Source organism: Uranotaenia lowii, chromosome 2 (assembly GCF_029784155.1).
Source record: "Uranotaenia lowii strain MFRU-FL chromosome 2, ASM2978415v1, whole genome shotgun sequence".
Lineage (NCBI taxonomy): Eukaryota > Metazoa > Arthropoda > Insecta > Diptera > Culicidae > Uranotaenia > Uranotaenia lowii.
The window spans coordinates 3520579-3545520 of NC_073692.1; the positions used below are offsets into that span (position 1 = coordinate 3520579).

The 24942-nt window shown below is 34.8% G+C and overlaps 4 protein-coding genes across 6 annotated transcripts in view; 2 read left to right on the top strand and 2 right to left on the bottom strand.

Annotated features, from left to right (window-relative positions):
* Nucleotides 1–1257: 1257 nt before the first annotated feature.
* Nucleotides 1258–2632, bottom strand: LOC129747577 (male-enhanced antigen 1-like). Of its 3 annotated transcripts, none has more exons than XM_055741860.1 (3): nucleotides 2485–2632; nucleotides 1522–1874; nucleotides 1258–1454 (listed from the first exon to the last, which is right to left on the bottom strand). In XM_055741860.1, the coding sequence occupies exons 2-3, from the start codon at nucleotides 1852–1854 to the stop codon at nucleotides 1314–1316; spliced, it is 474 nt and encodes a 157-aa protein (XP_055597835.1). In that variant the 5' UTR covers nucleotides 1855–1874; nucleotides 2485–2632; the 3' UTR covers nucleotides 1258–1313. The 3 variants fall into 3 exon arrangements, with proteins under 3 accessions (XP_055597835.1, XP_055597836.1, XP_055597837.1); XM_055741861.1 differs by having other exon boundaries at nucleotides 2383–2615; XM_055741862.1 differs by having other exon boundaries at nucleotides 2201–2615.
* Nucleotides 1551–2631, top strand: LOC129747576 (uncharacterized). Its single transcript, XM_055741858.1, has 2 exons — nucleotides 1551–2066; nucleotides 2128–2631. The coding sequence occupies exons 1-2, from the start codon at nucleotides 1932–1934 to the stop codon at nucleotides 2473–2475; spliced, it is 483 nt and encodes a 160-aa protein (XP_055597833.1). The 5' UTR covers nucleotides 1551–1931; the 3' UTR covers nucleotides 2476–2631.
* Nucleotides 2633–4359: 1727 nt separating the features above from the next.
* Nucleotides 4360–5718, bottom strand: LOC129747626 (protein FAM151B-like). Its single transcript, XM_055741917.1, has 3 exons — nucleotides 5559–5718; nucleotides 5383–5466; nucleotides 4360–5327 (listed from the first exon to the last, which is right to left on the bottom strand). Exons 1-3 carry the CDS (start codon nucleotides 5614–5616, stop codon nucleotides 4618–4620), a joined length of 852 nt encoding a protein of 283 aa, XP_055597892.1. The 5' UTR covers nucleotides 5617–5718; the 3' UTR covers nucleotides 4360–4617.
* A 1179-nt stretch (nucleotides 5719–6897) lies between these two features.
* Nucleotides 6898–24942, top strand: part of LOC129749034 (muscle-specific protein 300 kDa-like) — a 30089-nt gene continuing 12044 nt past the window's right edge. The window contains exon 1 of the mRNA XM_055743860.1: nucleotides 6898–7740. Within this exon, the coding sequence (XP_055599835.1) occupies nucleotides 7041–7740 (700 nt within the window). The 5' untranslated portion in view covers nucleotides 6898–7040. The remainder of the gene's footprint in view (nucleotides 7741–24942) is intronic.

The following is a 24942-nucleotide window of genomic DNA, read 5'->3' on the forward strand; positions in this document are numbered from 1 at the left end:
AACACTGTTGTTTGCTTGCAAAAGAACAGTCCCCGATCTTCTTGATCTGAAATTTTCAGTCATTGGCTTGGTCGTCCACACGCGGTTCTTTGTTGAGATGTGCTCCTTGTAGGTTGATTAATTGATTATTGCAATATGTTGCAAGAAGTGCCGAGTAGGATAATTACGTCGAGTGCTAAAAAAATCGAGTTTTGCAACGAGTTGCATAAATTTTTTTTCTCAAAAAAAAAAGAGTTGCATACACAGAATTTTGCATTATCGCAAAATACCATTCAAAACCGAGTTTCCAACCTGAAATATCAGTTTATAGTTTTCTCCTTCCGAATCATAACAGTGTCGAAAAGAAGCACTTTTGTACACTGCTTTGAAAATTGTATCGAAAAGTACTACATTGATTTTTTTGGTAGGTAAAGCAAGCCTTGTCTAAACCGAACTTTGTAACGAAAAACCAAAAAAAAAATCGCAGCAATTTGCTAAAAATGAGATTTTTGACCCTCCCTCCCCCCTCCTTCAGCCATATTTCGTAAGCTCAGGCATTAAAAAATGAGAGCCAAATTTTAAGCTAAATTACGTGCGAAAGCAACTTATATTTGCTCGAGATAAATTTATAAGAATTGACGGCTCAAGCGGTGAAATTATTAAATTCCGAACATTAATCGCTACTTAAAGTTTGAAATAAAAATTTAAGGTTCAATGTTGCTTTGAACGCATAACTTTTTTTTTTAAATTTCTAGTTATATGTTAAAAAATATACTTATTTGCCGTTCGAAAATATTAGTTATAAACATGTCCACGTGGACATGACCCAAACCTCTACTCCCCTCTGCGTTGACCAGCGTGGACAATCTAAACTCCCCTCTTACCCCTATGTTGTGGACGGTCCATAATAGGATTTATGTTGGAGGTGATTTGAACTGTGTGGAAGCTTTTTTGGTTTCCGAAACAGTGGGCAGATGACCAAGTTCGTTAAAATCCTCTATTAATAAACAAAATAGAATAGAACAGAACAGGGGTTTTCGGGAAACTCGAGATCATTTCTTAACCAAAATAGTGCTATCAACTGCTTGTGTGAGCAAGGCTTAATTCACTTCTCTTATGACGAAACTTTAACTCGTAACTGTATCTCAAAATAAGACAAAATCTTGCCGGAATAATTAAATTGAAATTTCAAGTCAAGATATATTTAACGATTTATTATTTTGTATCAATTACCAGCGAGTTCTATTCTAATTCTCAATTAAAAAATATCAAGCTAAATCATTAAACAGAAAATAGATCTTTATTGAATAAAAATTAAAATGTTCTATGTTTTATTAAATATTATCGGCGTTATTCGGTTGTCGTAAGCGAATTCTCTGTAAAAGTTCCTCTTTCCATCGCTCTTCCGGAACCCCTATAGCCCATTCTGGAACAGAGGTGGTAGGTAGATTGAACCCAGCCATTGCATTGACGATCTAGCACAAAATAAAATGGATGATCAGTTATTTTGATATCCTAGTGTGTTACATTATTTGTCTTAACCTGTTCAGTTTTCACCGGATCAAGGTCGATACTGAGAATATTCGGTCTAGGAGCGTTCCACACATCTAAATTGAGGAAATCCCTCGGTGTGTTTTGATCAGATCTTCGAGAATGATCATTAGTTGCCATTTCTGCATCTAAATCCATATTTTCATCGCCTATGATATCGCTTTCTTCATCTTTATTAAGTGGTTGGTATCCATCATATTCACCTTCATTGGCAAATTCGTTTTCACTTTCATCGCTCACAGCGTCCATGTGAATGGCGTCGTTTTCGTGAACTGTCAAGTGTTCATCACTGTCATTAGATCCGGGTAGCTCTGGCAGTCCCATTTCAGTGATTCTGAAGTAATCTAGAAGCATGTTTATTTATTAGTTACTATGCAAACACCATTTAGACGTTTCTATGGATGATAAATAGCAACAAATCATATATTGATTCTCGCCATTTCAAAATGACTTCAAGTTATATTAAGTTGATCGATCTTCAAACTCCTCCAAAGTGCAATAACATTACAGAAACTAGACAACAATACACGAGAAAGGTTTGTATAATTTAGTGTAATTCCAAAAAAAGAGTTTTATGAATTGTTGGTCCGTTTTCAGTTTCCTGCAAACTCTGAGAATGCCGAGCTCGTTCACTGTGTCCGTCGATTAGACTATATCAAGGAATCCCTACCTCGTATGCGGAAGGAGTTAATTATTATCAACCATCAACGAAATACCGAATACGATTCCATTGCAATGCCCTCAGGATCCAACTATTTCAGATTTGGTTACCATTGTGGAAAAGCTATCGAACGACCTGAATTTGATATCAAGAGCAACGAAACAAGTTACTCGAAATACATCGATCCTTACATGAGTACTGCTAGCTCCGACTTCAATTATGCCAAATGTAACAACTCTGACGATATCACTTTCTGGAATTGGAGAACCGATATTAGAAATTAGAAAACCTACCCAGCTAAATAGTTAAATTTATTGAAGCAGCGATTTTGGTCAATAAATCAGTTTAAGTATCAATAAAATTTTGCTGTACGCATATGCTATGTTTTACTCAGGTTTTACTTTTCTATTATTGTATCAGCTTTTTCTTCATTTGTGATAACCAAGATGTGTATATACTTATAGGAGGTGTTCTGATATGGCCAATTTCTGATTCAGCCATGTTGGTTTTACAATTTGTCTTCAAGGAGTTTGTTTATCAACAAAGCCTTCTGTTTGTGGGACTCAGCTTTAGCAAAACAGAAATTTAGAAAAATGTCCCGTTGGCCCTGAAACTGTTTGTAAGTTATGTTTTGGACTGCTCAAAAGAATAAAGCTACCTCCTAGGCCGATGACATAGTGTACGCGATGCGATGCGAATTTGTGTAGCGAACCACGTTCGGTGGAAATGTTTGTGAATCGCTTAGACCTGACATACTGAATGCGGGTCATCGGCCTTATTCTTACACAGATTTCCATAACAATGACAGCTCATCTGAGTGAAATTGGAGTGAAGGCTATTGCTTCAGGTATCAGAATGGGGGCAGGCACATTATTCAAACACGGGAAAATTGTAAATAGCCTTTTTTTATCCAGGATTTCATCATTTACCTGAAACCTGAAAAACCTATAAAAGGGAAAAATAAATTCAATCTATTTAAGGTGGCATAAAGCCTTTCCTCAGTGGAAATTCCACTTTGACTTAGGGATTGCTTTCTCACTGATTGCGAGCACGTCTATCGCTTATTTTATGCATCCGTATTGGGGCATCATGGATCTTTTATGCTTTTTTTATTTGTTCCTAAAGATCCTAACATTGAATGTCATCACTCAGAGAAAACTTGGTATTTGAAACAAAACAATACTGAATTTGAATCCTATTAATTTTACGCAGAATTAGCACTTCGGCAAATTTTATAGAAACTGAGTAGAATTTTTAATGAAAAAGAATATGAAACTGATAGTTGGACGCAGGTCAAAGCTAGAGTGCTTTGGGTAGAAGAAACGAATAGATGTTGAAAAGCAATTTTTGATTGAACATCAATAAGTCACACACACAAACGCAACCTATTTGCAAATTATAGATTGTGGGGAATCGTGGGCCACATTTTGGTGGGTATCTTGGGCCACCTATATTTTTATGTTTTATACACATTCTGAACTTAAAATGCATTTTTCCTCTCTGTAATTTTTTTTTCTGCTAAATGAAGAGTTATGAAAAATATTTTGTCCATCCTATATACGAAATTTTGCAGAAACGTTCGCGAGCCAGGTTTTCTAAACTTTTCGATAATACACAACTCTCTTTTTACTTTCCTCATCTGAAATTACTTTAAAATAACGATATGAGTTATGAAATTACAGTTTTGGGTCCACTCATAAACTTTGCTTGTCATTTGGTCAATTTATATTTGGTGGCCCACGATTCCTCACCATTTTTCAAAATTCAAAAAAAAATGCTTTTTTTTAAACAGTCAGAACTTGGGGAAAATAACTTATTAAAAATTTATAAAAAAGTCTTATGATACGTTAGAAATGCAAAAAACCATACCAATTTTTTTTCTTTTTATCTTTTAAAATAAAAACGTTATGGAGTATAGAAAAAAAGGCCCATGATTCCCCACTCTCCCATATTACATAATTAGTAAAAAAAAATGAGAAAAAAAACCTTTGATTTTGGAAACGTTTGATTTCGGCAACACAAAATGTGCGGGCGTGCTGCCAAAAACAAACAGGGTCTGTAATAATTTTTGAAACAGGAATTGTTCTTTGAACTAAAAAAAATCTTTCAATCAAAGAATTTGTTTTAATGTCTGTCGAAACCGACCGATTCCACGCGTTTTTCTTTCAATTTCCAAATCTCACGCCTCATTTCGTACCGACCTGTTCTCCGTAAAATTAGTTTGTTAACTGATTTTTCATTCCTACTCTAGTAGTGCAAAGACTATGTTGGGACTACATGAAAACTTTTTCGTATATTCGTCTGCTTACACTGATAAAAGCCATTTTTAATGTTTGGAAGTTTTTTTTATTAACATCTGCAAATTTTTTTCGAAAATAAGATCTTGCTATGATTTATTTTTTAAAGTCTACATTTGATTATTTGTTTTACTCATTTGTTAAATTTAGTTCCTTTTTCAGATTTTCAGGAACATCTAGATAAATTTTGTCTAAACCAATACCAAACATGAGTTCTCTTAGTTTCTTTACATCTACTGCATCTTCAGCGCTAGACCATATTGTAAATGTTACATTATTGGTCGGGTCGAGCTCTTGATGCAAGGCGGACAACTGATCGAAGCTATATGCGGCAATGCCAGCTCTGATAGGGAAAGTCAATGTAGTGCCAGCTCGATCTATCTCATTTGCCAATAGTACGTCGATCATTTGTTGAACATTTTTGTTGGAATATTGACCAATCTGATAATCTTGACCCCATTTTGTCGTCCAACCGATAGAGAGCACTACAGATTTCAGTGCTTTTACTGCCAAAAAAAATCTCGAAGGGTCAACAGGAATGACTTCACTGTCAACAGGTCCCGGTATGATATCAGCATTAATCCAGGTTTGATATGTATTTATATCGTAGTGTTGCTTTATGATTTCCACAGATTTTTCTAAAGCTTCAATAGATTTGAAGTCTAATTTTATTCCTTTACTCTTTCTTGACTGCAAATTATACGCCTGAACACGTACTAAAAAATCACTAAGCGACAAGTCCGACTGATTGAGTGGAGGATGGGCCATGATGGGAATAGAATCTGTTCCATTTTCCAAATGTCCCATCAAAATATCGGCTTCAATAAAATCCACGGATCCTGCAAAGAACAGTATTTTTAGATATGCTGGACTTTATCAATTATTACCACCAACCTTCCAGAACATCGTTCAGATATGTAGCATTATTAACGGCGTGAGCCCAAGTAATGTCCGTGAGAAATCGCTGTGCCATAGATTCTGTTAAATGATACGCAGAAATTAGCGGATTCTTTTTCTCTTCCTTTTGATGGTTAGCATATTTAGCTAAGTTTCCAAATAGAAGTTCTTACCGTGGTTCAGCAACAAACAAATAATCAATGAATGATAGAGTAATGTATATAGAAACATCACGATTTCACAGGTATTGATGAATGGGCAAATCAAAATGCACTTGCAAACAGAAAAAATTCATTGCGTTGACGCTTCTGCGTTACACTACGTTATGTTAAATATGCTAGTAAAATACATATTACAGTTTTTTTTTTACTTTGAAAGAAACGTGTTTGATGCAATTTTAACCAGTACAACGATTATTTTCCTCTTAATAGTAAAAATTTATGTATAGAGATTTAGCAGCATTTGTTTGTTCTGTTGTATAGTATTTTAAAATTTATTGTAACTCCGAACAAGATGCTGTTTGAGATTAAGCTATCTGCGCGCGCATGACATCATACTAAGAACTGTCTAAGGCAGATGAGTAAGACCCAACGCATTGAACTCTGGTTCAGTTCAATTCGTGATTTCGTCGGGTATAGTTGAAAATATAGAAAAGCAGTTGATTCTGCAGTGTGGTATGTTCTAAAAATAAATGTTGAAATGAAAATGGAGAATCATTTTAAATTAATCAACGAAATCGAAAGTTGGGCATAGAAATTCTTGCACTTCGTGTGAATTTTATAGTTTGAAGGGCATTATGTGTTAAAATGTGCAAATAAGTGTTGAAAAAAGGAGAATTTGAGTGTTTTTCAGAGTTTAAGGTTATGTAACAGCAAATTTCAACGTGTGACGAAAAATATTGAAGCGCCAAGGAAAATAAAATATGCTAGGGAAAGCGCTGAAGAATCCCAACATTTCTATTTTTGGTTGTAGTGCCCTTCGCGTTTAAATCTAATGGGAAAGTGTGCCAGAGAAAATTTATTTTTACTTATGAAGTATCATCACGGGGAGTATGAAATGGTCTACCACTTGACGCGCTCTGTCCTGTTTATTGGTTATTGATTACCCACGGGTTGTGTGAGAAGTTAAGATGAAGCAATGGTTATTTTCATTCTCCGGCCCTAAAATTAGCAACAACGGTCAAAAAGAAACCAGACGCACTTGCTTGATGATCTTCGGCGAGTGAAAAATTATTCTTGATGATATAATGTTTCAAGAGAGTCTACATTTCGCGATGATAATTTTGATAATGTTAGCTTAAGTTGACTTTATGAACCGACTAAAAAGATTTACGACCCGTAATTCGTGAGTTATTGGTGTCGTTGCGAACGTTGTACATGATGGTTGCATTTATTAGATTGGTTGCATTAACGAAATCCGTTGGAATAGTCTATATTTAAAATTTTGGAACAAATTATTCTTCCAACGCAAGCAAGCAAGTACGTCAATTCCAGAGCCATTTGATAGATTTCGAATCGCGAATTCGCTTGCACGAAGTTGCGTCATACGGATAGATCTATTTATATTTAAAATGTGTTACAATTCATTCTGCAGTTCAGACATGCCCCAATTTGATGTCATGCTAGCGACGTGGCAAACCAAATAAATCAGCAACAATGTCCGGTCCACCAACGGGTGGTGGCAGAGGATGGCTACGAACGCCTCCCCCCACTTATTTTCGATCCCCATCGCCGTGGATTCCACACGGATCAACTCCACCACTGACACAGATAGCCTCAACGAGTTTTCAAAACACAGGAGGAAGACTGGAGGAAATAGCAGCACAACCACAAATCGATCGTTCTACAGCATTTGAATATGGTTCTTCATCCAATGAAATCAAATTTCAACGTACCGATGTTCAAACGTCCAGCGGAGCTATACAGAAAGATATCCAATATCAAAAACCGCAAGGCATGCGACCTTTGGATTCACAATTCTACCAGACTTCAATTGTTCAAACTTCATCAAAACAGCATCCAACCTATCAACCACCAGTCAGCCGTTCACCAATGTCATCTGCGCAACAAGTTTATTCAGAAGGCCTCACTAATAGCCCCGTCTTTCAACGGTCGCATCCTCCATCGACGGCTAGCACGTTTCGTCAAAGTCCGTACCCTTGTTATCAGCATGGTGATGGATCAGCTCCGATGATGTCATCGATCGGAGAATATTCTGCCAAACAAGTGCCATATGTGGTTTACGATTACTCGGGAGAATATGGTCCGTCTACAGCAGAAATAATAGCAAATCAATCGCAAGATTATGTAGACGAAAAGTTAGCGGAATACCAAGCGACGATTCATTTATTACAAGGTGAGTACTTTTTATGGTCAGTTCTGTGCAATGATTTGTATACTTTCTCAATTAAACCCCATGTGAGATTTTCTTATTACTGCAGCATCTTTTGAAGAAGGAATGCAAAATCTCTGATAGATTTGATTTCTTGAAATATATACATATAGTTATTCATAAGTAGGTGCCTTATTAGTTTTATTGTACACACTTTAAAGTATAATTAGAGTTCAGTATCGCTAAGCGGCGCTAATTGTATCGCTAGCTCGGTCAAAGTAAGCGATAAGAATCTAAAAAAGAAATAGTTTTTTTATATCAGCTCTTGTTTTCGGGATGACTTTTGAAAATACATACAAATCAATTAAGAACTACCGTGAACGGCTCTAATTCTGCGCAGTTAAGGATTTTTCAAATGCTTTAAGTTATAAAAAAATTACCTTTCAATGAATTTCCTCAAAATTTGGTGTACAGTTGAGTTAACTAACAAATTTAACGGCAAAAATAATGAGAGCTCAATTTCGGAGCACAAATGTGGATTATTTACAACATTAAAAAAATGCAAGTGGCCCTTATTCTGCGCAATATTTTCTATTTGTTCCTAATTCTGCGCATATGTCCCATATTCTGCGCACCCAAATAAAACCAATATACCATTCCGTACTTGTAAGACAAACATTGAATTTAATTAAAAAGTCTTAAAAACATGTTTTACGCTTAGTGAACTATTGCAAATTATGAAAAAGGGCCAATTCAAACCTTGGATCTTTGAACCTTATGTGACACTTTCTTTCACTATTTCTTACACTTGCTATATGTTACTTGCAGATGCTTTTTCCTGCAGCTCGCTTACCCAATATTTGTTGACCGATCACGTTCTTCGCCGGATCTGGTCAAATTAACTTGTTTCGTTGGTGTGCAGTGCACACTATTCCGACATACAGAAAAAGTTCCGGCGGACCACAAAATCGCCCCAGCGGGGGGAACTACGCTCTGCTTCATTTGGTTTAATATCATTCAGTATCAGTTAGTCAACGAGTGCGTGCGAGTGAGCGGGTGAACCGAGAGAAGCTTCGCGTAGTTTCCCCCAGCTGGGGCGATTCTGTGGCCTGCCGGAACTGCTTTTATACGTCGGAACAGTCTGTACAGTTGGGACTGAACGATTAACACGCGAACACGATAGAGATCGCAAATCAAGATTTTCTTTTTTTTTCGTCAAAAAAAGATATAGCTTCTAAAAAATTCCTAAGAAACTCCCAACAACTTTACGGATACACAATCTTCATAAAACTTATTAGAAAACTGTAATTGAAAGTCTCCTAACTCCTTGCATTCAATTCCTTGCAGCTTTAACATCAGTTCACTCCAGTGCTTTTCATTCTGCGCATTAGGAACATAAGTAAACAAATGGTGTCAAATTCTGCGCATTGGTAAAATCATTGTTTTGATTTGAAAAACCATTTTTTTCTCAATTTTTTTAGCAGTCATGTTCAGAATGATTCTATCTTCCCCGTAGAGGCATTTCCAATGAGAAAATTCTTTTTAACACTGTTTCATTTGATCTTTTTGTTTTCCTAACACTTAAGCTGGACTGCTAACGGCGGCCATTTTTCAACGTTTGCTTCCTACATTTATTTTGATTTTTTTCATTTCTCGCGAACAATTCATCAGATTTAAAATAATTGGAAGCATTTCGAAGATAAACAGTAACTGAAGAGTTACAGCTTGTTTCATGGATATTTTGCTCATCACATCTTGAAATATTTCTGTTTGAATATAAAAATGCGAAGAGTTTGGGACTGCGCAAGATTAGGGCCGGTCACGGTATGTGCATTTTTTTTTGACAAAACTGTAGAAGCTATGAAAAGACGAAGGAGCCACACGGCAATTGTTGATTGGCCTAGTGCCATGCTAGTGCTAGTGTCATTACTATAGCTCTATCTACCACAGCCCCCACTACCTCAAATAAGCGGGGTTCCACTGTGATAATGTGGGTAATTCGAAGAGATGGTAGTATTTAGATGTTGACCAACTACAAAAAAAAACCTTAAAAATCAATCCATTTCAAAAGAGCGCGTACATTTACTTAACAATCATTATTTGAGATTAGACACGAATGCCATAACGCTGGTAAAGTGTCAAAAATAAAACCTAAAAAAGAAAATACTTGACATTTGTGCGCATTTAAACGTATAATTGTATGCATATTGATTTCTGTTTGCATACTCAAATGTGCTTATCACGCTGACTATATATCACAAAAAATGCATATTAATGAAAGCTAGATGTTAAAGTAATGTGTTGTAAGTCGTATTCCTTTGTAGTTTTAGCATAAGATGTGAAACAACCTCATAAAATGGAAGAAGTACGTAGGTTTTTCAGATCAAATGTCCTTCAATAAAAAAAACAGTACATTTGGTAAAATTTTACAAATCGAAGAGTACGCCCATTTCACAACCGAAAAAGAGTACATGTACTCTTAAAAGAGTACGTATGGTAACCCTAGACTACATAGTTAGGTATTGGCCATCCCATTAGAGCTATGGTTATGGTCACTGAGGTGTTTGGTATCATACTAATAACTCCAGAACTAGTGAGTGCTTTGTACGACGATGACAAAACAGACTAATGGAATGAATGTGTTCATTGTTCTTCAAAATGCTGCTTCTTGTGTTTTCCATGAGAACTGTAGAGAATAATATTTTAAAGAAAAATAACGATCGGTTACGACAAGAACTTCCAATGAAAATTGAGAGATTTTCATAAGATTCTTATGAAAAACAATTTAGCACTCGAAAATGCGGTTCATAAGACGCATATGTTATAAACATTATAATAATAATTAGCCTGAGTGTCCATTTTGGAAGCCATCAAATTCTTATCAACACAAATTATTATGCATCAGGCGAACCTTCATGTATTTCAATACATCTGCCACTACTAGCCTAACAGTCCCGTATGAATTTTCGTCATTTTTTCATCTAACCTGACAGTTCGTCATTTTGAACATTGGACTTCAATATAAAACATTAAAGAAAAAGAAATTTTATTCTAGAAATTTCGAATAAAAATTAACTTCATAGTGACTTTGCCATATGAAATATATCCGTATAACGGTCACATATGTGCAATACCGCGGGTATAGTGACCTTCCTTCCGGTGAAATAATCTTTGAATTATAGCTATAAATCATTTAAAAAAGATTCAACTCACTTGATGTCGGATTATACACATTTGAAGGCAGGCTAAAATAAAGGCAGGAATGTCATCCTGTGAGAAAAGTTATCAAAAACAACTTACAATCATGATAAGATTCAACTTACAATGTGGCACCACGGGGAGGTTGAGATTGGAGTTGTGAATAAGAGGTGATATGACCACTATGGGGCCCCGTGTTGCACATTATCCACCATTCGCCAGCCGCATAACAGTGCTATAACAAACAATTGCCTAACTTTGTAAAATTCAGGTCCAATTCCAATATATCAAAATTCCAATAGTTAAGTCAGTTTATCAACAGATAATCATAGTGCTTTTACGTCAACAAAAGCATAAGGTTGCTGCATACATTTAGGAGTAAAAAATACTGCAAAAAATCTACTAGATGTAATAATAAAAATAGATATTTTGAATGATGAAATTTAAATGTTAGCAAACGCGTGATACAAAACAATCATATTTCAGCATATGGAAACAAGATTTACAATTTGTAACTTTGGTTAACATATTCTTGCATCTTACCCCAGGCAGGTAGCTGAATTAAAAAAGTATGGGAGAGTGGGGAATCATCGGCCACTTTTTTTCGTTGTTCCATAACTTTTTTTAATATAAAAAATAAAATGAAAATAAAAAATTGTATGGTTTTCTACATTTTCAAGGTATCATTAGGTATTTTTTAAAAATTTTCAAAAAGTTATTTTCCCCTAATTCTGACTGTTTGAAAAAAAGCAATATTTTTTGGATTTTGAAAAATGGTGGGGAATCGTGGGCCACCAAATCCAAATTGACCAAATAACATGCAAAGTTTATGAGTTGACCCAAAACTGTGATTTCCTAATTCATTTCGTTATTTTAAAGCAATTTCAGATGATTAAATAAAAAAGAGAGCTGTTTATGATCACATAGATTCCAAAACCTAGCTCGCGAACGTTTTGGCAAAATTTCTTAATTAGGATGGACAAAATATTTTCCATAACTCTTCTTTTGACATAAGAAAACTTTACAGATAGGGAAAACGTAATTTAAGTTCTGAATGTGTATAAAATATAAAAATTTAGGTGATTCAAGATGTGTGGCCCACGATTCCCCACAAGCTATGATTTGTAAATTGGTCGCGTTTGTGTGACTTATTGATGTTTCATCAAAAATTCCTTTTCCATTTGAAAGATCATGACAAAACTAAGATCATAAGCGTATGAGCATATTTTTGTTATGCATTTTAGGTTCCCCATCGGTGAAATTAGCGGGTGTTTTTTTAATTATGTAAGTAAATTTTTCCAATTTTTTTTAGCTTGATAAATAGAAGAAGCATATGATGCGTATTTCAGTCAACAACATATAGGAATATATGCCCACGCAAAGCGGCGACGATGACAGTTGGTTTGAGATTTTTATCTTAACACACATCTGAGATATTAAAAGTGGCCCACGTTTCCCCATGGCCCACGATACCCCACTCTCCCCTATATATATGTAGGTATATAAAAAAATAAAACCAATATAATTAAGGTGATATACTGGGTAATTTTTTCATCATCGAAAAATGTCTAAATTGTGCTTGAATTTCTCAATTTTTTAAATTTCTTACTAGAATCAAAACGTTAAAAAAAACTAGCTTAAGATGTGATAAACTAGGTAATCATCATCTTGGAATCATCAAATGATAACTCGATAATCTTATATTAAAATAAAAATTGAATAAATGCTGTGTACAAATGTTGCATCGAACCTCGCTATTTCATGATGCCTCGTTTGACGGTACATTCGAAATTTCTTGAGTTTTTTTCCACGAATTACCCGAGTTCTAATCAATTTTTCCCAAAACTTTAATGGCAGCCCCCCATTCTATAGACTCCTCATAGAACTTCATAAGAACAATTCTCGGATCCAAAAACTTCCCGATGCCAATTTTCCAATCATCCAGTAATCTATGCGTTATGCGAGTCTATGCGTTACAACGAGACATAACAACAACCCTTCATTTATGTATACTTGTATACATATAGATATTCTCAAATCTTCTTAAAATTCCGTTATTTAACCCACTTCTTTATGCAGCATATAACAGAAATCTCAAATATGTACTGAAAAATATTCTGAATACCTCGAAAAACGCCGTAACGTGAATAGCCTATGTACATATATGTTAAAAATATTCTTGTTGATTGCAAGCTGTAGATAAAATTGTTTAGAGTATAAGGGAATGAAAATGTTAAAATCAATGTTCGAGTTCGAGCTCAAGAGTAAACATCGAACACGGTTGTACCGGATCAATAACTGCAACATTTGTCTAAAGTCGTGAATGGGGATTTTTCATTGTCAGACAGAATCTAAATTAAAAAAAATGTAAATTCTCTAAGATAAATCATCTTAACTTAAGATGATTTATGTATTATGTAATGATCCTTAAGATTCTTAAGGATACTGAAGGAAGTTTCATAATTAATCAATCAATTGATAATATCAAATATGTATTGACGGAATGAACAAGACGCAATATTTTGCATTGTATGTTTTTGCACAAAGGCAAAGGCTTCACTTCAATGCCTCATATTGGGGACCATTCAAATATTACGTAACGCTTTTAAGGGGGGTAGGGGGTATAGCAGTTTGTTACGCTTTGTGGATTTTGCTTATAAATTTTGAGACGAATGTGTTACGTCGAGGGGAGGGGGGGTTGAAAACGCTCGAATATTGCGTTACGTATATTCGATATTCGGCCCTTTGTATGTATTGAAAATAATACTCTATGTAGCGGTGAAAAGGCTAGGCCGATAAATTAAATCTACAAGTATAAATTACGGTGATTAATCCTTCATAAAATTATAATACTCACATATGTATGTGTTTCACGCTTTCCACCATCAAGGGATCTGTGATTACGCGTCGTGTTTTATTGAAGTTTTTTTTTTATCTAACATCTTCTACGCCTCTGCAGATCTCCACCTTACATGTGTAAATTTGTAGCTGACAGTGAACTTCTAAACACTTCTTGTGGCATAGAATAAAAGCGTCACAGCTCAACGCAAAACATACCTACTAATAGAAATAGAAATAACCCCAAGGCTATTGAAAATAGGTCATTCTTCTGAGATAGACGATTCTATTTTTATGAATGAACACGAAAATAAACAAAAACAAAACATTCAACCTGCTACTAAAGCATCGTACCGGCGTCTGGCGATCTTCTTGTGTTTGTTGTATACAACGAGTAAGAATCTTTAGGAGATTTAGGAAATTCAATCAACTCTCTTTCTCTTTGATTTGACAAAAGTTCTCAGTGTGTTAGTGAAAGCCGATGAACATTGATTCCTATAGTTTTTGTTCACCTTGACATTATGGTAATGATGCTTCAACACAAACGTTTCGGTTACTGCGTCTGGAGCGTTGACCATCACAAAACAGCTCGATGATGTCAACAATTTCGTTCATTGTCAGTTAATCGTTTATGTTGATTGCTGTTTTTGGGTTGGACATTATATGTATTGGATCAATATCAATTGAAATGTCTTAGAAAAAATCAACGATTTTTCATAAACAATCAAATTCAGTTGACATACGTTTCCTGATTATTTCTTGTATGAATTTTAGTGTGTTGGAGTTAAAGAATTTACTTACTTTAGAGCTCACAACCAATTTTGTACTCAATTATTTTGTCATTTATAAAATATGTAATGTTATCTACGATTGATTATGTGATAAATACCCGTTATGCCAGACAAAGAAAAAAATTATAAATGTTTTATTCCAGGACCATATTGTTTATTATTTTTCCGTAGTTTCTACTAGCCATCTTCAAATATGGTCAGTATAACTTATTTAAAACCTTCATTTTTTCCCCAAAATATTACATTCGTTCGTTCCACTGTTGGCAATAGCATCTATCTTAGTATCGCTGTCATATATTTGAACTCAGTAGTAAACTGACTGTCGAGTTAAGTTCACGTGTTTCCAGTTCGCACTACTAGTCGCATTTAGAAGCCTTCGAAACCTGTTGCTATTCGTGAACCGGATTAAGTGAACGTCATAAAGTTTTTCTCGAGCTCCATATAACACCGCAGACGCAAATAATATTGATTTTACGTAGTGAACAATTGAATTTGTCTAGTGAATATTTGAGTTTATCGCAAATTTTAAATTGGAATTACGGTTTCAATGTGTTAGCTATTAGAGAAAAAATGTGATACTTTAGTACGATACCAACTTGATGTAGTTAGATTGTTGCATCATTAAAAATGGATTCTAGATGGAAAAGTCATCTCCAGACACCGAAAAATGACAAAATTTCTTCAGGAATCCACAACGAAGATGAGACGGACCGTGATAAATTAGATTTAGAAAAAACGGCATTTACAAAAGCCATCAGCAAGCAAATTAGGATTGCATGATGAATCTGAGGACCACGGTGCTTGGTACGACGCTTATCGTACGCGTGGAGACGGATCTGTCGCGTACAATAATGCTCGTCGATATGGAACCAGCGAATATGATTCACATATTTTGGAAAAAAGAGGTGAGATTAGTGTACTTAGTTCACACATCATATGATGCTGCAAAACTTCAATTCACATGCAATTTAAGAAGGTTTATGTAGCTAAAGAAATGGAAAAATTGAGACGTAAATTTATGTTTTCTTAAAACGTTACCTCGCGTTACGGTTTACAAATTCATCGGGAGACTGCCGGTGTGAGAGAAGAAGCATCGTGAGTGTGAGGAACGTCGATCCGAAAATTGAGCACGGTATTTTTGTGAGAGTGTAGAGTAAACAACTTCATTCAAAACCAAAACAAAAATACTACGTTCGTACATATACACATTAGGTTCACTCAAATTAGGTAAGGTACACCGGGGTAAGTGGGGACGCGGGGTAAGTGGGGACGGTGGCTATTAAAACAATACTGTGAACTATTTTTTCAAACTTTTAATGCAGAATGTTAAATGTACTTGTAATCTATCCAATCACTGTAAAAGAGATACGGTTCCGACAATTGCGGATGTTTACGGTGACTTTTTGTAAATTTTCTATTTTTAACTACGATGTGGAGTTAATGTGCATCTTTTTCAATCGCTGGCTCTTGATGAAAAACTCTACATTGAAACAATCCTTACATTCGGAACAACCAGTTAGGAAAAGAAACGACGGTCAAAAATTGCAAAAAAAAAGAGTTTATTTGCAAAAATCTAAAATTGTGTCTCCAAACCCTACCTGGGGTAAGTGGGGACGGCTTTATACATGCTTGATGTTTACACATTTTTTCAATTTTTTCTCCTTCATTCAATACAATTTAGCTTTATTTAGCATTCAGATCATGAAAAGTTGGGAAAAATACTTGTTTTATCTAAAATAAGTATATATTTTCGATAATATCGGATTACACAAAATAATCATTGAAAGATGCCTTAATAATAGTACCATGAACTTTTTTCAAAATTTCGGACGGTTCGAGCAATCAAGTAAAGTATTCAACCAAAAAAACACAAACTTGTTGAAAACTTCCTGAGAAATCAAAGGGAAAATCTACCGTCCCCACTTACCCCATAAAGCGGGGTAAGTGAAGACACCAGCCGTCCATAACAATTTACGTGATAACTTTTTTCGCTTTGCGTCTACCAAGCTCATCTCTTCAGCATTTGTGAACAACATGTTCTGCATCACATTGAACGCGATTTTATCAAAATTGACCCAATGCTGATTTTTTAATGATTTTTTAAAGTTGAACTATACGAAAAACCGTCCCCACTTACCCCGGTGTACCTTATCTTTTTTTTTAAAAAAAATATTGCTTTATTTGTACCAATTCATCATTACTTTCAATAAATTACATTCAATAATGAACTGTTCAGAGCCCTTTAGTTAACTAAATACTAAAAATTATTTTTTGGATTAAATTTGCTAAGCACAATTGAGTATTTTAATGTAGGAGAACATTCTGTTATGTCAAGATTATTTTAAACTAAAAACTATCTTAAAATTACACCAATTACATATATAGAGAACGAATCTCTGCCATGGAAGACTGCATCGATCTGCCTCTGATTCATTGATTGATTCAATGTTTGCAATCCGATGAAGATCTTCGGTGCTTTGCCAAGGTGGAAGCCGAAAAATCATTTTCAGAACCTTGTTCTGAATCATCTGGATAACTTTCTTCCTAGTCGCGTAGCAGCTAGACCAAATCGAAACTGCATACATTATCGCAGATCGAAACACTTGTTTGCAGATGAGCATCTTATTTCTCAAACACAATCTGGATTTCCTGTTGATAAGAGAATGAAGAGATTTAGTTTTTGTTTTGTTTCGATTATAGTTGTTTTACCATCTTTATGGCATTCGCGACTTTATCAACGTTGCAGTTGGCGTATCGTTTTTGAAAAACTTATCCGGTACAACTGTGTTCGATGTTTACTCTTGGGCTCGAACTCGCGGACATCGGCTCAGGAGACAACAGACTTGCCAACTGAGCTATATTTCAAGCCCTAAGAAATTTTGTATATTTTTTTAAAATTTAGATTGAATGTCTCCAATGTGATTTTTAAAAGTAAGAGTGGTAAGATTCCGATAAAGTGTGAGTTCCAAGCATTTCACGTGATTAGACCATTCTAGAGAAATCCCATATGCAATCTACTGCGTACCACCCGTAAATTTCGACCTTTGGTTGAAAGCAGTGTCGTTAGCAAATAATCAGAAGTAAAAATATTGTATAAAATTGGCCCAAGTATACTGCCCGGAGAGACACCAGCTCTAATGGGTGTCCTTCAGAGCTTGAGTTCAAATAATTTTGACTCTAATATTTATTGTGAGCCTACTTGGTTAAATTATTCTATCTGAACTTTTCTTTTACCGTGGTTGAATTAAAGGGAAAGGGAATCTTTCGATTGCTTTGATCCAGAATAGCTTTGAATAATTTTAGAGAGATAGAAAGGAAAATCATATCAGTTACACTCAAATGTTGATGTGTAGTGACGAAAACCAAATTGTTTATCAGGGAAAAAAAGGATTCTGACCAATGTGAATCATCATTCTATTCAAAAAAACCTTTTTCAAATAGTTTTTAAGTAAACAAGCAACTTCTTGCTCGATAACTGGAAGGCACAGAAGCACTTTTTCCAGGTTTCAAAATTGGAGGTACTTTGGCATTTTTCTATTCATTGGAAAAATACGCCAAGAGAAAATATTTTTTGTGGATTTTAACTAAAAAAATGAATGTGCTTTCAGGCAAAATTTTAATAAGAATGTAAAAAGTCCTATCTTCCCCAGGAGATTTCACATTTTTTTTAAATTTTTTTGATAAACAATTTAAGTTTATAAATATTTATTTCGCAAAAACTATCAAGTATGTGCATTATGCTCAGAAAGAATATCATCAAATTCCAGAGAAATTTTAGCATCAAATGGACTGACCACGTTAAAATTGAAATCATGATCAGATTAAATTTTTTAGGCTAATTTTTGAGCTTTTTCTGCGTTTGTTAAAAGAAGTTTATTTCCATCTTTCAAAGAAGGAATTTTCAAAATATGAATTAATTTCCAAAATGGCTTTGAGTACGGTTTTAGGAGGAGTTGGCCATGAGTAAAACTAGTAGTCGGTCGTGCTTTTGACAGCTCCGCGAAAATTGCCTCGAAAGTTTTTGTTTAGCATCGAAAAACGCAAAACCGAATCATAGGATCAATCCGGATATGGAGATTTTAAAACATTCTCAAGAAGTTTACTTAATTTCAATTGTTTGGACCCCGGCACTGCGACATTTTATGGAACTGACCATCGGCACACGAAGCGTCTTCTCATCGATCATCAAAAATACATCAAGAAATGGACTAGAGCCCACATAGCCGACAATTGATCTGGTTATTCCGGTTTGGTGAGCCCGTTCCATTCTATCTAATGAAATATTTGCATTCTTTAAACATTATTTTAAATGGTCATCAAACTCAACTTTGAATTTTAAGCAGAGTCAAATTACTCCAGTTTTATGGATTTTGTTCTCAGAAATGCAATTTTGTTTAATTTGAATTTGAATAAAAGAAAAATTCAAATTTATGGTTTAATAGCATAAAAATTGTGGAAATATCTAAAAATGAAATTTCGATAGGGAAAGTGATTAAAACATAAACGTCAACTAGACATTATACTTGACGTGATCTACGAAATTCGAGAACACAATTGAATTTCTCAGGCCAGGATCTAAAAAAAGGGTGTAAGGGGGCTTTGCTGTTTGACTTTTTCTTTCATTTTTTAAGCAGTTTGTGTATTAAAAAATCTGTATCATATAAAATTTTAATTGAAATATTGATAGCACGGTTAATATATTTGAATGCTGTGGTCTTCGTTTATGCCGTTTTATTTTGAAAGGGTTTTTTTTTTCGGAATAAACGCGAACATTTCATTTTTTCATAATTTTTTTTGGTTGTTGTTATTTTATATCATTAGAGCTGTTAAGATCCAGATACAAACTTTGTGGGGGTTTCAACCATACTTCAAGTCCTTTTTAGTAGTTTCGATGTTTTTTGTATTAAAGTTAAACGTTCATTGCTTAAGTTGGGAAAAACTATGAAATGGAAGCAGTTGATGATTGAATTTGATGGACACTATGCATTAAAATTTTCACTCGGAATAAGAAGCAATAAGAAACAAGAATTATTAGAGTCCTTCATAGTTAATTTTTGACACTACTAAACTTAACATACTCAAGCCTTTAATGAACTGAAAGTTTTCAATAGGAACTAATAGGAGTTAGGAAAATAATTTTTAAGGTTCACCATAACACTAGTCAAAAGTGTCTCCTAATCAATTCCTTCAACCCGTCTCCCAACCAAAATTGTTTTGCTAGGATGCAGAGGTAACCTCGGTCCTGAAGCACAAAATAGATCTTTCATCCTTTTCTCTTTCTTCCAATCTATCTATTGACTACTAGGACGTGGCCGGCGCCGTTATTGACGTTAAAAGAGAGAGCATCAGTTTTGAGAAAAGGGGATACAGGCACACAAGTATTTGCATGTTCTCTGACAGCCAGGCTGCTCTCCGAGCACTAAGTACGTTCACATGTTACTCCAAACTAGTTAGGGAGTGTATAGTTGCACTAAGAAACCTGGCCATAAGGAACAGAGTATCTTTATTCTGGGTACCAGGCCACTGCGGTATCCTAGGAAACGAAGAAGCAGACCAACTAGCTAGGGAAGGATCTCAGGGACTGTTGATTGGACCTGAACCTTTCTGCGGAGTATCGAGAAGTGCCTTGACTATGGAGCTCAAGAACTGGGAAAGCATCACTATTGTTTCCAACTGGAAAACAGCGGAGGGAGCAACTCAGGCAAAAAGATTCATTGAACCAAGCGCACGACACTCAAAAAACATGTTGAACTTAAGTAAGCACGAATTAAGTACTTAAACAGCACCTCAAAAGGATAAACATAATTCTGAACGATGACTGTCGGTTCTGCGGGTTCGAAAAAGAAACTGCAGAGCATCTTCTATGCAACTGCTGCGCCCTCCTTAATAGGAGAGAGCGTGCTCTTGGGGCAAAGTTAATAAACGCACAAGACATATGGTTGCATATCAGCCCTAAGAAGGTTATATCATTCATCTTTGATATCATACCCGATTGGGAAAAAATGCTTAGTCAGCAATCAACTGTCACTCCAATCAATAGTGCAGGTGAACCTGACAGCATATAGTAACGCGGGGTAAACACCACAATAGATCAACTACTGGTCGCAGTGGGCTCTCCCCTACAGGGATAATAAATCAGTTTTGTGCAGTGTGAATGAGCTGCTAATCCCAAGCACCATTCATTTGACCTCTGATCAAAATTGATGGCCTCGGTCAATCTCGGAGTAGCAACCATTGGCAATGTGGAACTTGTTCTACTGAGCCACGCCAGCGATCGTGGACCTCGAAGTGATTGTTATCATAATATGTTTTTCGAACAAGCAATGCATACTTTTTCTACAACCATGCACTTCGGGTTTTACGGTTTAAGGTGGATGTGAGTAGTTAATCAAGCTAAGCTAAGCTAAGCTAAAATGGCTTTGAGTACGGTTTCATGTCCTCTACTGCTTTTCAAAATTTTAGTATTACGAATAAAATTAAAACGACGTTTGATCACTTTTATAAGGTCGCAATGAATAAATTTTAAATAAGGATCTCTAGTTCGTTGAAATTGGCGTCGACGAATGCTTTTCAGTCGTATGAAAAACTGAGGATCATCATCGATCAAAGGTTGATAAAATTTATGTTTAACTTTAGGTATAGAATCGGCTTTAGCATTGACTATTGAAGTTATTGTCAAATTTTCTACAGCCAAATCAATATCTTCTATCGAATTCAATGGAACTTTTACATCCAAATTACGTTCAATAAAATTCCTATATCGCTCGCAGTTAGCTTTTTGAAAGTTAAATGTTGATTTTAAAGGGTTTTCAATGGGACTTTGGAATAAAGAAAAAGTTACAGGAAGGTGGTCTGGATCGAGGTCCGCATGAGTCACCCGATTAATGGTGCTTATACTGCCCCAGGAAGTTCTCATTATGCCCCTATAGTGACCGATTTTCAGCTTTCGACAAAAACTTTTAAAATGCATTTGTCTCTACTTTTTCAAGTTTCTGCCTGATACCGAATATTCTCCTTTAGTGTTTCAACACGAAGTAGTGATGTAACCTTGTTGAAAACGACGATATATTTGATTGCAGAAAACTTGATCATCGTGATGAATTTATAAATGTCACAAGTTACTTTTTTATATAAAGATTGACACAAAGAATAACACCACCATTTCGCAAAGCAGTCCAAATTTGGACCATTAACCTATGGCCTCGAAAAATACTGATGACGTTCAGTTTGGTATGTTCGAACTCCTATCATAAGTAAACACCTATGCACAAAATTATTAGCATAAAACAAAAAAAAGCAACATGGTTGTTAATTTGTATATGTATACTAGCTGACCCGGTGTGCTTTGCTAAACGTTTCAAAAATTATTAAAATTTGTGGTACCTAGTTATTTCACTTTTCATTCATTTGCACAAAATTTCAAATTCAATTTCAAAATCTTTAAAAAATAAATCGAAACAAAAATACAATTTTTTTTCATTTTGAATTCTTAATTTTTTTTATTATAAATTTTTTATCCTTTTTTATGACCTGTTCTCAAAACAAGAATTAAACGACGCGGATTCCGGTAATTTGAACGATTTATTTTTATCGTTAAATTATCCCTGTAATTATTTAAATTCAGCATTTAGGGATTTGATTTGACAATAAATTGTGTAATTTTACAATATAGTGTGTGTGTTGTATCATTTGTCTACTCACGTTTAATGCCCTTTTTTGTTAATATTGTGTTCAGTCCGAAATTCGAGTGTCGTACGGTACGGCTAGCACTGATTTTAACCTATGGCAAACGCAATTGTTTACAACTGTTTTGATTTTGAATTGTTGTATTATTTAGGATTTACCTGTTCTCCGGTCGGGTTCGGCACTAACTATGATCGGCACTGACTATGTTCAGCGGAATACTAAGGTTTACGCCAAGACTACCTGTGATATTAGACCTACATAAGTAACATACAATTCAGTCTTTCACACTTCAGTTTACCTCTACGAAACTAAAACGCACTTAATGCTTCTTCAAGCTAGCGATTCTTCCTGTGTTAGTCGTTTGGAACGTAACTGTAACAGTAACTGAACATTAGTATAATTTCGTATCGAAAATGTAGTATATTTTTACTCCTCAACTGTTCGCACTAAACTTAATGTTTTTTCTTCTTTCTCAATGAAATCTCCTTCTAACAACTTCTAGTTGTGGCTCAGTAACTCAGACTATATGTCCACTAAACCTAATGAGCTTGGTTTGGTTTGATTTGCTTGATCAGTTCTCGAGCTATGAAGACTTATTACTTTTGTATGAGAGACCCCTCCCCCCTTACATGAAGAGGGAGGGGCCCAAAACTATTATAGGAATTTTTCCGGCCTCCAATACCCTCATATGCCAAGTTTCACGCAAATCGTTTCAGTAGTTTCCGAGTCTATATAGATTATTTTCAAATGGTCTTGAGTTAGTATGTACAACATATTCAGTCTTAAAGGTATGGTAATCAGAGAACAATTTTATGATTATTAATGGATTTCAGAGACAGCTTCAGAAAATTGGTAGACTGAATAGTTATCCAAACAAACGTGTGGTTCGCATATTCACATTTGTTGAAATAAATGCATGAAAAACTATGTAATGATACTAAATTTTAAAGCGAAAATAGTTACTATACTAATAATCCAGTAAATTACAAAACCTTTTCACAAGCCTTTTTCACTTTTTTGATGGGTTTTCTCGGTGACGGCGATTCACCTAGTAAAATCAACCAAAAAATGAGAAGATAAGAAAAATGTGATCAAAACTTTTCACAAAGCCTATAAGATATATCTATATATCAATAGATGCCACAGAATTCTCTGAGTATGCCACATTATGAAGTTTTTTTTCTTGAGTGATTGAAGTCGTGACCTCAAAACGCGCCACTTTATATCTATTTGTTCTGAAAATTCTTATATTCTCAATCAACAACATAACAAAATAAGTTATGATCAAAAGTGACGGACGAAAAATTACTTTTGAAATAATAAATAATGAAAAATAATAACTAGAGGAACGGTGAGTGGTCACTTAGAATTAGTCTAATGCATAAACAATTCAATTAGCAATTATGAAATCTCTAAAAAATGATTTTTTTCTGTAATTTTTTACACAATTCAAACAAATAAAACTATGGAAGGAAGAACAATTTTCTGGCATTAATATCTGAGTTAGAGCTCGATAAAGCTATTTCCATGAAAAATTGTTTTTTTTTAACGAATTTGTAATTAGTATTAAGTACAGGTTTAAATTTGGAACCTGTATGCTGGTGCTAGGTTTCCAACTTAAATTGGGAACACTTTTCGATTTATCAATAAATCTTCATGAAATCGTTGCTACATAAGACCGCTGCAAGCTTTGTATGGAAATTTCAAATTCCTAAATTTTAACACCTCCCGTATCTTTTTTTGGTTGTTTTTGCTGCCAAAAATAGCAATAAAAATTTTGGAAGCGATCCTCCCAGTCTTAAATTAGCGCAACGAGTTCTAATTTCGTAAATTTTTCATTCACAAATCGCCAGAGATTTTCGTAAAGATCCAAAAAATATAACTTGGATGAAAAATATTCCTTGGTTCTTGCAGTGTGAACAAGACTAAAACCTTTATTGTACCTCAGAAAAGATATTCAATATTATAAAATTTTTGTTTTCAAAATTATTATTTTTAATTGCAGCGTTTTTGACTTCTTATTTTAAAGCTGTGAAACTGTAGGATGTGAATAAAAACTCTTAAAAAAATGTTTTGCATAGCTAGGGAACTTATTGATTAATATAACCTTTGAAAAAATATTTCATGAAATTATTAAAAGCTTTAGCAGGCAAAGTCTGCCATTTTTAAATGCTTCTCAATGGATACTGATTGTTTATTTCAAAATGGTTATAACTTTTTTCATCAAATTTTTAGCTGCTTGGCATGTTAGCAAAAATTGAAATTTAAGAATAGTCAAAACCAAAAATCAATGACCAACTTCATTTCAAGTATATTTGACGATCCATCTAGTCCTGAATTAGCGTAGCGAGTTTTAACTTTGTATAGAAATTTGTATACACACTTCATCCCTTCATCTTTTCTACTGCGATCGGGACGATTTTGTCCTGTATATTCAACAGCTGAAAAAAAATATAACCGAAAAGAATAATCACGGATGTGAAAATACAACTATCTTTTCTCCAACGTAACGGCGCGCTTTCTTTCCCGGATTCGGACGACTTCCTGAAAACTCGAACGAGGATTCCTTCGAATTTCAGGATCAATTGATTGTCAAGAGATTCGGCCCCGTGGCCCAGGAAAACTCTTATTTTTTGACAGTTCGAGTGTCATTTCGAGCCGCTTTCCTGTAATTCAGATGATTATGGTCCCACTCCCAAGTGGAATAATGAAA

Bases quoted from the DNA above. Each gene is read 5' to 3' on its own strand.
- LOC129747577 (XM_055741860.1), bottom strand. From the start codon at position 1,854: ATGGGACTGCCAGAGCTACCCGGATCTAATGACAGTGATGAACACTTG. The intron at 1,455-1,521 runs GTTAAGACAAAT...ATTTTGTGCTAG, and splicing joins ATCCGGTGAAAACTGAACAG to ATCGTCAATGCAATGGCTGG.
- LOC129747576 (XM_055741858.1), top strand. From the start codon at position 1,932: ATGATAAATAGCAACAAATCATATATTGATTCTCGCCATTTCAAAATG. The intron at 2,067-2,127 runs GTTTGTATAATT...GTCCGTTTTCAG, and splicing joins GACAACAATACACGAGAAAG to TTTCCTGCAAACTCTGAGAA.
- LOC129747626 (XM_055741917.1), bottom strand. From the start codon at position 5,616: ATGTTTCTATATACATTACTCTATCATTCATTGATTATTTGTTTGTTG. The intron at 5,467-5,558 runs GTAAGAACTTCT...ATCATTTAACAG, and splicing joins TTGTTTGTTGCTGAACCACG to AATCTATGGCACAGCGATTT. The intron at 5,328-5,382 runs GTTGGTGGTAAT...TGTTCTTTGCAG, and splicing joins TCTGAACGATGTTCTGGAAG to GATCCGTGGATTTTATTGAA.